Genomic DNA, 16116 nt, shown 5'->3' on the forward strand with positions numbered 1-16116 from the left:
TTAAAGTATTAAACCTTGTGCTTTTACATTTTTGTAGTACTAGTTTACTTTATCAACTGAATGTTCTTGCATTATATTACTACTTTACTCAAATTAATTCAATATTAAAGATTCAAGTTAGTCCATGTATTTTTTATAAGGTAAAATGAATCAGGAAAAGTTCTATTTTAAGTCTATCATATCTCAAATTGATCTTCACTTCCCCTGTGTGGAATAAGGGACTCTTCTATAAAAATGGCTAGAATTTGATTTAAGAGGTCAAATCACTGTGATATCTTCAAAAAGATAAAAGATAATCGAAATGTGGAACAAGAGCGAGCTAGACAATTTGCATGAAGTTCCGTTATCGTGAGTCACCTAGTAGCTTTCCGTTTGCAGCCATTTAGAAACGCTTAAAAAAATGCCGATTTTCTAAATGGTTGGAAATCTAAAGCAGATAAGTGGGTCATGATAACGGTATCTCATGTAAAATAATATTGTCTAGCGAGCTCTTGTTCCACTTCTCGATTATCTTTTATCTATTTGAAGATATCACATAATTACTTAAAATTAGCGGTATTTTTAATTTCGCCGTGATGGGGTTTCTTAAAGTGATGACATAATTTTATAAATCATTTAATCTTTATTTTTCTGCTTTCCTAATCACATTCCATATGAACCCTCTGTACAACGCTGTAAGCGTATACCAATAAGAGCAGGCAACGAAACGGTGTAATTCATCGTATGTTCTGAAGTTTTAATGGAGGACATATATACATGTATATGCATAGAGTAAAACCTTTTAATCGAAATGTTTTGTTAGTAGATAACGTGATACACTAAAGTATTGTTATTTTAAGCATTTAATTGATGTATCTCAATAATCTATTCCACTCTTAGCTTAGAATAATTAACTCATTGAAAGTAACGAGTGATAATTCTAACCTGTATTTTATGCTGTACTTGAATTTCATGCCCTACACTCAGTTTGTGAAACTAAAACTAATCTCAAGTAATAATAATAATAATTGTAGTTTTCATCACGTTGTAAGGTGCTCAATTTGAATAGTATATTTCGTTTTTAGCTCATTGAAATATACAAAAGTTATTTATAATTATTATTATTATTATTATTATTATTATTATTATTATTATTATTATTATTATTATTATTATTATTATTATTATTATTTTGGCTTTTGTTTCGATAAAAATTAGTATTTCAGCACATAAACTAAATTCGATATTAGAATTTTGATACATTTATTTTAAGTTAATCACGAATTAAGTTCACGAATAACTCTATATTTTAATAAACTATATTTACACCAACCATTGTCTTCCAATGTACTACGTGAAAAAGAAGTTCCCAAAATTCGACGAAAAATATTTTATAAGTTGTTTTTTTTAAGCATTCAGAAAAAAAGTTTAAAAAAAAGAATGTTCTTCTTTCTGAAACACTCAAATTTGCATGTTCAGATTACTAAACTATATCTACAATCATGCATTATGCATTAAATGTATCATCTAAAAAATATATATATCAAATTCAGAATTATCATACCCATCAGCAATTATTTCTGACTTGTTTCATTTTTAAAGAAAAAAAATTCTATCAAGTAATAGCATCAAAAGTTTTAATGCAAATTGAAACTGGTATGGCTCATGCAGATAAAGAATATAACTTACCGATTCCTTTATTTTGTAACATTTCAAGTAGTTTTTTGATACTTTCATCTCGTGCTTGCAAAGTTTGTTTTTGTGTTTCTATCCTCAATTCCAATTCCTGTAATATCAATTAAAAAAAATAAAATTATTTCTCAATGTTATCTTCTACAGGTATACAGAACTAACAATAATTAAGAGTCTGCATCCCGGTGAAATTAAAATATCGCTAATTTTACAGTAATTATGTGATATCTTTAAATAGATAAAAGATAACTGAAATATGGAACAAGAGCGCCCTAGACAATATTATTTTGCGTGAGGTACCGTTATCACAAGTCACCTAGTGGCTTTCTGTTTTCAGCCGTTTAGAAACGCGAAAATAAATGCCGGTTTTCAAAATGGCTCGAAATCGAAAGCAGATAAGTGAGTCGTGATAACGGTTTCTTATGTAAAATAATATTGTCTAGGGCGCTCTTGTTCCACATTTCGATTATATTTTATCTATTTGAAGATATCACATAATTACTGTAAAATTAGCGGTATTTTAATTTCGTCGGGATGAAGACTCTTAAATAACTATAAAAGTTACATCAGACACAAATTTTGAAATGATTTTTTTAGTGTTACGTCCCACGGTTATGCCGGTTAGGCTAAAGGAGACGGTGATGATGAGAGATGAATGAAATGGTGGAATGAAGAAAGTGGGAGGAAACGGGAGAACCCCGAGAAAACCCACGCACACGGTGTTTGTCCACCACAAAGTTCACTTGGCGGGAGCAGGGTTTGAACCCGGCACCCCAAACACCACAGGTGAACGCTCTACCACTGAGCCACCGCGGCCCCAGATAAGACATAATTAGATCTATGTTGATTTCTATAGTAAATGAAATTCAGTGCAAAATATACATTTTTATGGTAATTAAATTAAATATCGATTAAGTTAGTGTTTTTTATTCAAACAATTACACTTTTACAACAGATTTTAAGATTATACTATTTTTAAAAAATAATAAAAAATGAAAATTATATATAAATGAATACAAATGTACGGATGTTTTAATGACTAGCTTCTCCTGTACCGCTACATCAGATTTTGACAATTTTTGGTACATGCGTAGGTCAAGGCCTAACTTAGGTTTCTTTCATGTTAGTTTCCCCAAGGGGTTTCCTAGAGGAAGAAAAATGTTCCTAGCAACGGCATACCAATCCTAACATATCTGGTAGAATTTAATGAGAATGAGTTCATTTTGTTGATTTGAATCGCAGGGATAACCAGTTTTCTCTCCTTTTTAAGCGCATTTAAACTTTATTTCTAGAATTTTAACGTCATTAATTAAAATTGCAACCAATTGCAGTTAAGATTCTCCTTTAACCCACAAATCCCCAGGGTATCACAGGTGTCACATTGATTTCATGTTGACCTTATAAAGTTAGTTTTAAACGTTTTACACAAATACCCATTGTACGTTATAAGCCACACATAAACCTTTGTAGCAAGCTTTGTTTCGTTTCTTTTCTTCAGGTTTTAGGAATTTTATTCAACTTTTCTTGTCAGTAGCTGCATGTGCCTCATGAAGTTCTCGAGGGCCTTTCAGCTTCCGGATATATTTTATTTAAGTATTTAACTCCCTAATAATTTATTTTTCCTGTATCTAAAAGGGTCAATAATTACTCTGGTAAAATAGTAATTGTTCATGTACTAAATTAAAGTTGTAAACTACGTTTGTTCCTCGCTGAGTCACAGGTGTCACATTGGGTTTCCAATTCATTCAAAAACACTTTTTTTTTTGGACATTTCTGTTATCTAAGACCCTCATTTAGTGAACCATGAAAGTTTTGTTAAAAAATTCTTACTTGAACAATGTTTGGGTTTTTTGTGGGTTAAATGCGCAACTACAAGATGATCGTATACTAAAAAAGTAATAATGATTGGGAGGTTGTTCAAGCAAATTCCAGTACAAAGTATTGTAAAAATGGCAAAGGCCGCTTCGTGTTTGTCGCTATGAGGATAGCCTGGATATATATAAACTTCAATTGGATATATATATATATATATATATATATATATATATATATATATATATATATATATATATAAACTTCAACAATTTTTATTATGTCTAAATACAAGATATTATGTTTAATTTGAAGATCATTAGTTTTAATCTGAAGTCATTAACGGAAGAAAATAAACAGCAGTAAGAAATAATTGTGCAAAGAATATCTAGGTATATTGAGTTATTAGATAATGCGTATACTTCGGAAGAAAATATAGAAGTAAAAAAATATAGAAATCAGTTTATATAGCTCAAACTGACCCTGGGCAAGAGGATAACTTGATCACTAACACTACACTTTCATTAAAATGCGTATCCGGGCGAAGAGGGTTCTAATACTTTTCATAAACCACTCATATATATACCAGCAGAATGCCCGTTCTTCGCACGTAGAGAATACGTTTCATTTTGGACATAAAAGGCACCAAAACTGGCACAATCAACTTAGGAACCCCCAAAAACTATTAATTCAACACTAATGTTGGTCGTTTTAACTTATTTTCACATGTCACCATTCCCGTTAAAAGTACTGAGTTAATGAGGGTTGAATTTGGATTTAAACGGCATCGGAAGTGTCACTGTTCATCTCAGCGACCCCGAAAACTACACATTCGACATTAATATCGGTCACATTCGATATTTTTTATAAATCTTCCCTTCCTCCTGGCCCTACATTGTACCGTCACAGTGAAATTATAAAAAACATCCCAGGCCCGAGCCTCATCTGTGTTGAAAATTTAATCGAGGTCGGTCGCGTGGTTCAAGAGTTATTAAGTAACAAACATAGTTACTTTCAGTTTTATATATATATATATATATATATATATATATATATATATATATATATATATATATATATATATAGTGAGAGAGAGAGAGAGATAAGTATATGTACATTAGGGCAGAATTTAGTTTTATATCAGTTTTTAATTTAAATGATGCTTTGTTAGAACTACAAGCATTAGTTATAATCTTGTCCAGAAGATGTACTGGTAAGTAACTTAACGAACCAACCATTATTAAAATACTTTTATAATATCAATTGTCTTATTTACTTAAGTCTTATTGTAAACAACAAATCAACATTACATTTTTCCATGTTATATTCAAAGAAAAAAACATATGTATGTTAGTTTGCTTCACCGAGGTAAGTGTTTATTCATGAAGTTATGTACAAGTGAATACGATAATTTAATCACTTATTTCATTTCAATTTTTCAGGATTATCTGGGGCTGAAATTTCAATCTGAGTCACGTCAAAGAGATGACATCCCTTAGAGACAACAGATTCAAAGGGGCAATTAGGCTAAATACGTGCGCTGTAAACTAAACGAAAGTTTCTTCAACGTTAATCTACTAAATGAACTCTGAACGTGCAATTGACGTGGTTGTCTTTTCAACGTTTCTTTTAGTGGAGAACATTATAGGTTAGATATCTAAAGTTCACTGAGCTGACTGGTTTACACGAATATATATATATTTAATTCTGCATTGTCTGACACTGAGTGTCATCCATAATTTTCCATTAAAATAACTGAAGTAATAAATTGTTTATTTACATTCAGTGGCGGCTTTTGGGGGAAGTCACATAGGTAAAACTTACAATTTTATCGCTACAAACTGGGGGTAGAAAAGTTATCTAATGTGCTAGTTCTTGTATACAATTTTTATTTCTAGAAGCTAAGGAAAAAATCTTAACTAATATACTAATCCTTGTATACAATTTTATCGCTACAAGCTAAGACAAAAAAACTTATCTAAAGTAGACTACTAATTCTTGTATACAATTGTGTCGCTACAAGCTAAGGGAAGAAAATTTATCTAATATACTAACTCTTGTATACAATTTTATAGCTACAAGCTAAGGAAAGAAAACTTACTTAATGAACTAATTCTTGTGTACAATTTATACTTACAAGCTAAGGTAAGAAAACTTACCTAATGTACTAACTCTTGTATACAATTTTATAGCTACAAGCTAAGGGAAGAAAATTACCTAATGTACTGTTATATACAATTTATAGCTACAAGCTAAGGGAAGAAAAGTTACCTAATGAACTAATTCTTGTGTACAATTTATAGTTACAAGCTAAGGTAAGAAAACTTACCTAATGTACTAATTCTTGTATACAATTTTATATCTACAAGCTAAGGGAAGAAAATTTATCTAATGTACTAACTCTTGTATACAATTTTATAGCTACAAGCTAAGGGAAGAAAATTACCTAATGTACTGTTATATACAATTTATAGCTACAAGCTAAGGGAAGAAAACTTACCTAATGTACTGTTATATACAATTTTGTAGCTACAAGCTAAGGGAAGAAAACTTACCTAATGTACTAATTCTTGTATACAACTTTATAACTACAAACTAAAGGAAGAAAATTTATCTAATGTACCAACTTTTGTATACAATTTTATAGCTAGAAGCTAAGGGAAGAAAATTACCTAATGTACTAATTCTTGTATATACTTGTGTCGCTACAAGCTAAGGGAAGAAAACTTATCTAATGTACTGTTATATACAATTTTACAGCTACAAGCTAAGGGAAGAAAACTTACCTAATGTACTGTTATATACAATTTTATAGCTACAAACTAAACGAAGAAAATTTATCTAATGTATTAACTCTTGTATACAATTTTACAGCTAGAAGCTAAGGGAAGAAAATTACCTAATGTACTAATTCTTGTATACAATTTTATAACTACAAGCTAAAGAAAGAAAATTTATCTAATGTACTAACTGTTTACAATTTTATAGCTACAAGCTAAGGGAAGAAAATTACCTAATGTACTAATTCTTGTATATAATTGTGTCGCTACAAGCTAAGGGAAGAAAATTTACCTAATGTACTGTTATATACAATTTTATAGCTACAAGCTAAGGGAAGAAAACTTACCTAATGTACTAAATCTTGTATACAATTTGATAACTACAAGCTAAAGGAAGAAAATTAATCTAATGTACTAACTCTTGTATATAATTTTATAGCTAGAAGCTAAGGGAAGAAAATTACCTAATGTACTAATTCTTGTATATAATTGTGTCGCTACAAGCTAAGGGAAGAAAACTTACCTAATGCACTAATTCTTGTATACAATTTTATAACTACAAGCTAAAGGAAGAAAATTTATCTAATGTATTAACTCTTCTATACAATTTTATAGCTACAAGCTAAGGGAAGAAAATTACCTAATGTACTGTTATATACAATTTTATAGCTACAAGCTAAGGGAAGAAAACTTACCTAATGTACTGTTATATACAATTTTATAGCTACAAGCTAAGGGAAGAAAACTTACCTAATGTACTGTTATATACAATTTTATAGCTACAAGCTAAGGGAAGAAAACTTACCTAATGTACTAATTCTTGTATACAATTTTATAACTACAAGCTAAAGGAAGAAAATTTATCTAATGTACTAACTGTTATGTACAATTTTATAGCTACAAGCTAAGGGAAGAAAATTACCTAATGTACTAATTCTTGTATATAATTGTGTCGCTACAAGCTAAGGGAAGAAAATTTACCTAATGTACTGTTATATACAATTTTATAGCTACAAGCTAAGGGAAGAAAACTTACCTAATGTACTAAATCTTGTATACAATTTGATAACTACAAGCTAAAGGAAGAAAATTAATCTAATGTACTAACTCTTGTATACAATTTTATAGCTAGAAGCTAAGGGAAAAAAATTACCTAATGTACTAATTCTTGTATATAATTGTGTCGCTACAAGCTAAGGGAAGAAAACTTACCTAATGTACTGTTATATACAATTTTATAGCTACAAGCTAAGGAAAGATAACTTACCTAATGTACTAATTTTTGTATACAATTGTATCGCTGCAAGCTAAGGGAAGGAAACTTACCTAACGTCCTACTTCTTGTATACAAGAATTAGATAAGTTTTCTTCCCTTAGATAAAGCGATTTTGCCTTAACATCTAGTGACAAAATTGCATTTTTTTAAATTGATAATGTGAGTCTCTTCAAGAGTATCACTGTTCACATTTTCTTGGTATTCTGTGTACCAATATCAAGACAAGACATCATGCGGAATACAATGGCACGGTTGCTCACCAGTCCAAAAACTGCGTTGCAGAAGTGTTTTCAACAATGGTAGAAACACTGGAAGAAGTGTGTGCATTACCAAAGAGATTACTTTGAAGGGAATTAGTGTTTCGGATTCCCAAATCTAAAAATGTATTTAGTAAGTTTCCTTAATATGTGAAGAAATATTGTTTTTGGAAAAGCGACTTTCTGCACACCCTGTATATAGCGATTGATAAACCGCATCAAGCTGAACAAAATGAAATACTTGAAGGTAAATTATCATGCATAGTTTTCGAGGAAGCAGAGAAAAGCGAAATTTTTATAGTACTAAAAAAAGTAGGTTGTTCGTTGCCATAGTTTCTATTCTGTTGAAACAAATTTTTATTTATTTACTTTTTATGTAAAAAAAATATATTGTTAATTAACAGACTGTATCAATTGTCGTCTGTCTTCACCTAACAATGACATGCACACTACTCTTGTAATGTTTTGTTACAGATCAAACACACACACACACACAAAACAAACAAAAAACAAACAAAAATAAATTTTACTGCATTGAAAGACGTCCACATCTCTTGTCATGTGAAGTGACTATTAAGTTAAATGGTACATCGTAACTAAATGAAAAGTCGTTCATCGTCCATACACTAAAATGAACCTTGACAGAGCAATTGGGTGTGATTGTCCCTTCAGTATAATTCCTTTAACGGCGTCGTTTCGGTTAGATTCCAAGGTTTTACTAGAAATGGCTATCATATTTTTTCTCGTCAGTGACTCGTCGTTGGCAATATCACTTGCCAAGTCCCAGATTGGCACAAGTATTCGCTCACCTTTGGAAACAGAGGGCGCCTGAGTCGTGAAAAACGGCGGAAATTGTTGAGAAGAAACACTGTGTTCGGAATGCCAATGCCGGTTGATATATATATATATATATATATATATATATATATATATATATATATATATATACAGGGTGTTAATGAACTATACCGACAAACTGTAGGTGGTGATTCCTTACATCAAAATAAGAGAAAAAGTTACTATGGACCTGTAGCGAAAAGTGTATTGTAAAACTTTGTCTCATATAGGATTTTTGGGTAGAGCAGTTAATAAAAAGAGCGTCCGGAATCGACTCCCACTACCAGTTTTTATTATAAAAAGTTTCCTCTATAAAAGTATTTTCACAAAATACTATACAAATTGATCTCTCTAGAATCAAGGTGAGTTATAGGTGGTCTTTAACCGTAAGGTCGCAGACAGGATCTCCAACAGAGCTCCGAAGCAGGCTAAGAGGAGTGGAATTAGGTGCCCAAAGCTCCGAAGCAAGCAGTGGGTAGGTTAGATGACCAACAGAGCCCCGAAGCAGGCTAAGCGGCTGAGGTTAGGATTCCCAGTCAGAGCCCCGAAGCAGGCAAAGCCAGGAGAAAGGATAGGCGTAGTCCCAAAGCAGACTAGAGGCCCTGGGGTTAGGTTACTCCTAAAGTCCCGAAGCAGACTAGCGGAGGGTCACCAGAAAACTGGTGTCGAGTTGCCTTCGTCCATCCAATTTATAGGGTCCTTTGGGTGGCGGTGGCGCTGCTGCTCCGATGTCGTCCTCTGCTCCGTGGGAGGGGCCAAAAGCCGTCGTCTGCATGTGATTATAGGTTCCTCTGGTGGAAGATCCTCATGTCGAACCACGTGGTGGTGTTTGTAAACACTGTTGTGGAATTGTTTGTTTACATCGTCACGCAGGATATTACAGTATAGTTTCAGAGCTAGAGCTGTCCAAAATAGCAAAAAAAAAGAAAAAAAAAAACAAATTTCAAGAGGCTATATTTCGAATTCGAGAAACTGTGGATGGTGGCCCTTATCAGCGTAAAGGAATTCATGCATACGCAGTCCAAAATTGCACATTTTATTAATGTTCAATGGGTGTACAAAGTATTCCCTGCGGGGTGAAATTCCCAGACTTGCCATCAACCGAATTTTGAGATATGGTCTGACTTTATGATTGGTCCAAAGTAGGCAAACGATAAATCTTGATAGCAATGAACACGGAATTCTTTGGCGTGATGTCGGAAGTGTTAGGATCATCATCAGCACGGTCTCTCGTACTCGGGAAAACGCATGTTGCGATGTTTTATTTCAGGCTTATAAGTGAAGAAAACATGAAATATATCGTGACGAATTACATTGCATCACACGTTATTCTGAACACAAAAAAACTTCGAGCTGCCGGTTCCTAACACTTCCGACTTCCCTCCGAAGCACTGAATGTTCATTGTTGTTAAGGCTTGCCTCCTGCCTACTTTGGGCCCTCCTTGAAATCAGAGTATATCTGGAAACTGTATTGAGAGCATATCTGAGAATTACACCCTGTAGGGAATACCCTGCAGACCTATTGAAAATTGATGAAATATGCATTTTTGGATTGTTTACGCGTGGCTTTCTTTACGCTGATAAGGACCACCATCCACAGTTTCCGGGATTCGAAATAGAGCCTGTTGAAATTTAAAAATTTAACTTTTCGCAATTTTGGACAGCCCTAGCTCTGAAACTATGCACTTTTCGCCATAGGTTCATATGAATTTTTCTCTTATTTTGATGTGAGAAATTACCTCTTACAGTTTGTCGGTATAATTCATTAATACCCTGTGTATAGAAGTGCATAGGTTCAAAGCTAGGGCTGTACAAAATCGCGAAAATGACAAATTTCAAGAGGCCCTATTTCGAATTCGAAAGACTGTGGATGGTGGTTCTTACCAGCGTAAAGGAAGCCAGGCATACACAATCCAAAAGTGCATATTTCATCAATTGACAATAGGTGTAAAGGTTATTCACTACAGGTGTAATTCTTAGATATGTTTTCAATAGAGTTTTCAGATATACTCTGATTTTAAGAAGGGTCCAAAGTAGGTAGGAGGTAAACTTTGACAACAAGGGACATCCAATGCTTCGGAGGAAAGGGGGAAGTGTTAGGAACCAACAGCTCCATGTTTCTTTGTGTTCGCAATAACGTGTGATGATATGTATTTCGTCACGGTATATTTCACGTTTTCTTCACTTATAAGCGTGAAAGAAAACATCGCACCATGCGTTTTTCCAAGTACGAAAGATCGTGCTGCTGACGATCGTTAACACTTCCGACATCGCGCTAAAGGATTCCGTGTTCATTGCTATCAAGATTTATCGTTTGCTTACTTTGGACCAATCATAAAGTCAGACCATATCTCAAATGTCTGCAGGATATAATCCGTACACCCATTGAATATTAATGAAATATGCATTTTTGGATTGCGTATGCGTGACTTCCTTTACGCTGATAAGAACCACCATCCACAGTCTCTCGAATACGAAATAAAGTCTTTTGCAATCGATTCCAAGAATAGGTTGTCTCCTTCGTTAACTCCTTTTTTAAACCGGAAATGGTTCAAATTAGTCATTTCCGGTTTCAACGTAGATAAAATTAATAGTATTTCCACTTTCAATACTGATTTCCATAGAACAAATACGGTAAAAATAGCAAAAAGGGTTTTTTGCTTAAGTAGATTCAGTGTCCCAAGAATGGGTTCTATCTCCTTCTTTAACTCTCTATTCAAACCGGAAGTGGTAGAAACAAACCGTTATCGGTTTCAATGTTGATCGCCATAGAACAGAAACGGTAATAAACAGCAACAAGCAAATTTTTGCAATTGATACAGCGTCTCCAGAAAACATACAATCAACATCCGGGAACCGGAAGTGGTTGAGATTTACTAGTATTTTTGGTTTTAATATTGATTTGCAAGGAACTAAACTGATAAGAGATGTCGAATAATGGCTCTATAACAGGGGCGGATTCAGGACCGACTTCTGGGGGGGGGGTGTCATACTGCTACTTTTAAGGGCTCTAAACTTTGGGATGGGTTTTATTTATATATATAAAAATTTATATATATAAAATAAGAAAGTTTCATCTTCTGGGGGGGGGCGATTGCCCCCCTGGATCCGCCCCTGCTCTATAATATGAATTCAGCATTCGAGGAATATACTCTATCTTGATCTTGTTCCTCTATTATAACCAGTAATTATAGATGTACTACTTCAAGTTTGAATGTTGAAATCAACCGTAGTTTCACACTGTGAAACAAAACTCACTTTTTCAATATTCAACTCCATAAAAGGCAAGAAAAAGAAAGTATTTCAAAATTAGAGCTCCTTGATTTATAATTGTTGTGTATTGAAATCAACAAATATTTTTTAAAAAATCAGAGAGAAAGAAAATTCTGTTTGCAACGGATATTTTGTAAAATGAACTATCTTGAATTATTTCTTTCATCTCAATTCAAATTGCCATGTACAATGCAATCCAACACTTTTTGCCGGTTGGAATTAAGAAAACGCAAAACGAAGCTCAGGAATTCTAACTATCATTCTACTTATAAATTCCTGTAATTCCTGAATTTCCTTTAAACTTCAAAGCTTTCGACTCTCCCCTGGAGTCTTGGTCACGAAGGTTAAAAACAGGAATTAAAAGAATAGAAACCTCAAGGAATAAAAGTGGAACGGACTTACCAAGGGAAGAGCTGTGTTGTACGGAAACACGTTGTCAAGTACGACAGTGTTCTCCAAATGAAGATGACGCAAACCAAAATATGGCAGAGCCAATTTGCGCGCCTTTCTTGTTCCTTGTTGGAAGGTTGCCAACTTATGTTATTATTTTTATTGTCATGCCAATGCTATGAAAATTTTATAATTACCACCCCCCAATAACCATGTTCTAACTAGGGATGGGCAAAACCGGTTTTTATAAAAACCGAAAACCGGTTTCTATAAAAACCGAAACCCGAAAAACCGAAATTTCGGTTTTCTCCAAAACCGGTTTGGTTTTTCACCGAAACCGATTTCGGTTTTCTCCAAAACCGGTTCGGTTTTCACCAAAACTGGTTTCGGTGAAAACTTTTCGAAAACACATAAAACTATTTCTGTGGAAATGGATTCGGTTTCCGGAGAACAACGAAACAACAGAAATAGTCAAAAATAGAAACTGGTCAGAAATAGAACAAATTTTGAAAAAAAAAAACTGAATCGATTTTGGAGAAAACCGAAACCGGATCAGGTGAAAAACCGAACCGGTTTTTGGAGAAAACCGTTAACCGGTTTCGGAGAAAACCGAACAGGTTTTTTTAAAATTTCAAAAACCGGTTTCGGTTTTTCTAAAAACCGAAAAACCGGTTTTTGTGCCCACCACTAGTTCTAACAAGGAACAAGAAAGGCGCGCAAATTGACTCCACCATATTTTAGTTTGCATCATCTTTCTGGAGACTACTGATGTACTTGATAACGTGTTTTCCGTACAACACAGCTTTTCCCTTGGTAAGTCCGTTCTGTTTTTATTCCTTGATGTGTATATTCTTTTTCTTCCTGTTTTTAACTTCCGTGACCAAGACTCCAGGGGAGAGTCGAAAGCTTGGAAGTTTAAAGAAAATTCAGGAATTGCAAAAATTTGTAAATAGAATGACAGTTGGAATTAATTATACGTATTTAGACACGTTCACAAATAATATACATCTCTCCTGTTTTGGAAGAATTGGTGTTTCTTTAAACGCTTTAAAAAATAGCAGATAGAAGATTTGAAGTCAAGTAAACAAACAAATATCCATAAATTGTACAAAAGGTGTATCTGAAAATTTAAGCAAGAATTACAAAAGTTCTAAACGTTGAATATGATAAGCGTAAGTGGTAGCCAACAGATCGCGAAGTTCTAAATTTAACATTTGGAAAGTATAGAAATGGACAATAAGCAAGGGATTAAAGCTTAAAAGCATGTTACATGATAAGTAAAACGAGAGATCAGCAGTTCTTATTTGTTGTGGTAGCATAAGATGTACGAGTATATATATTATATATATATATATAAGTGTCTTATATATATATGTAAGTGTCTTATTGTCTTAAAAACTAGATCAAAATGCGAGCTGCAGCCTTCAAAACGCTTTTCAAGTATTAATACGGCCCGTCGACCAAAAAAAAAATTATATGCTCTTGTACTTAAAAGCACACAATAAAATCAGACCAAAACTGTAGCTAGGACATTAAAAATAAATTGTGTTGTAGTTTCGGCAAATTTATCATTGCCTTCATCAGCTAATTACATTAGGAAGTTCCATCCTAAGGAAAAAAAAAGAGTGTCCTTAGGATGTATTACTTTGGGCAATGATGTTATTTGGTTTTAGCTATATATAAATCCTTGTACTTCTGAATTAACTAATGGTATAGATATGTAATATTTCGACACAATACGTAAATATGATATAACACAACTCTCCATGTTAAATGATATACCCTCTGAATATCAAAATACGAGTAAATTCAGTTTTGTTACGTCACATTTACAATACGCTGAATAAAGTAAATGCTAGATTAGTACTGTAAATGTATAGGAGGCGCAGTCTTGAGAATAACTGCTGTAAGTAAAAGTACTTAGCTATGAAAAGAAAAAAAATAGGCGTCCTTGTACTTAAAAACAAAGTCTGACTAAAGCAATATCTGTATATTAATAATGAGTGACGTTACAGTTAATAACTTTTTCTGTCCTTAGGATAGCCTTCATAATGTATCTGATTGTAGGTAACAATTAATTCTGAAATTATATCGTAAATCATTATTAATATACAGCTATTTCTTTGTCAGAGTTTATCTGTTCGTTGTTACAGATATAACTTCGTACTTGTGAATTTATTAACGCTGTAGATATACAGTATTTCTACAAAATACATCTACATAATGTCACACAACTAGCAGTATTAAATTATATGCCTTCTGAGTGCCAAAATGACTTCAGTTTTCACATTTACGAATCGTTAAATACAGTATAATACTAGGTTTATATTGCAAATGTATGGCACTAGAAGTTTTAAGAATAACTGCTGTACGTAGCAGTAGCTACCGAACTGTACAAGTAAACTAATATAACAGTAAAACGTGAGGAGTTTCAACGTCAGTCTATCACCTTGAAGAGTGGAACACCATGTTTACGTCTTCCATCAATACAGATCTGCACGAGTCATTCATTAATTAGTCTCTTTGTTGAGTTACTAAGCTCCCAATTATACTAGCCTTTAGAAGCACTCACATCGTTATTGGCATTAAATACGACTACAGGCAGACAAAGAGAAGAATTTATGTCCAATAAGGCAAAAGAAAGAATATACATGAAAAGTACATAACAGAAGTTTAGAGTAGTTTGTAATACATGTTATCTGTTAATGCCATTTTGCTTCAACATCCTCGTTTTACAAGAGGCTATTGTTACGGAGGGAAAAACGCAATAAAAAACGTCCAAAGTACTACTGTATTATCCATTTTCTTGGCGTGCAGAAACGAATGCTTCGAATGGGATACGAAAACTTGTTACAACTTGTAACCCGTTTTCATACTTTCAAACTGTTGAGAAGGGTCTCGCATGTTAAAAAAAAAAAAAAAAAAAAAAAAAAACTCTTTTTAAAAGCTTAAAAGCGATAAATTGTAGCCAAGAAGTTTAGCGTCAGATAAGGCCATTCAATTTTCTCCTTCATCAGATATGGAAATCTTATTTTTCTGCTAGAATGGATGTTCGTAGAAGTTAGCTATTTATTTCCTTTCCTATGGCGGCTATAAATGTGCGATCATTTACAACACTACACGCATCAAATAAATACTACCATCTGTGAGAGAGAAATGTGTGTACTAACTTTAGTTATAGCTAGTAGTTTGCCGTGATCTAACTAGCAGACAACACTTGGAAAAGAAATTGGAACTACTTAAATCCCAGACATGCCTAACCATTTATCCACATCGAATGAGAGAACTGATACAAGTATAACACGATGTGGTTTATAGCATTGTTATTTTAGGGTCCTTAATTTTAAGGTCAGGCGAACAGAGAATGTTGCATGCATATTTTGTAGTTTTATGTAATAATAAACTGAAATATCATACGTTTCATCTCATTTTATAATACAACATACTTATCCACCGAACAGCAATGTACACTATTTATTTTACACTATGGGGCTAATATTATTTTATCCTTGTTGCAGTTAACATATAATGTATTTCGGGTGTTTTAGTAAGTAAATTGTAAAAGGGACAAACGAAAAATTTTCTTAAAGCAACCTACAGCACAGACTAGAATATACAGACCGCAAACTCAGCAAAAAAATGGAAACTTGGCGACAGTAGCGCCTCTAACACGCGACGACGGAACTAACCAATCGATCTGACGTCACCTACGTGGAAATTTCGAAAGTAACCACAGACTAGATTTTCGCTCCTTTAGTTGCATTTGGGGAACAGCTTTTTCTGTTGATGTACCTCGCGGAACTTATATTTTCAAACTGAA

The 16116-nt window shown here is 33.3% G+C and overlaps 1 protein-coding gene across 1 annotated transcript in view; it reads right to left on the bottom strand.

Annotated features, from left to right (window-relative positions):
- brp (ELKS/RAB6-interacting/CAST family member bruchpilot) overlaps positions 1-16116 on the bottom strand; it is a gene marked incomplete in the record, with an annotated part of 771444 nt that overhangs the window by 135425 nt on the left and 619903 nt on the right. Inside the window, 1 exon segment of the mRNA XM_081742418.1 lies at positions 1669-1765. Coding sequence (XP_081598544.1) covers positions 1669-1765 — 97 coding nt within the window.

The sequence above is a fragment of the Thermobia domestica genome, chromosome 16, assembly GCF_964235325.1.
Source record: "Thermobia domestica chromosome 16, izTheDome1.hap1.1, whole genome shotgun sequence".
Classification (NCBI taxonomy): domain Eukaryota; kingdom Metazoa; phylum Arthropoda; class Insecta; order Zygentoma; family Lepismatidae; genus Thermobia; species Thermobia domestica.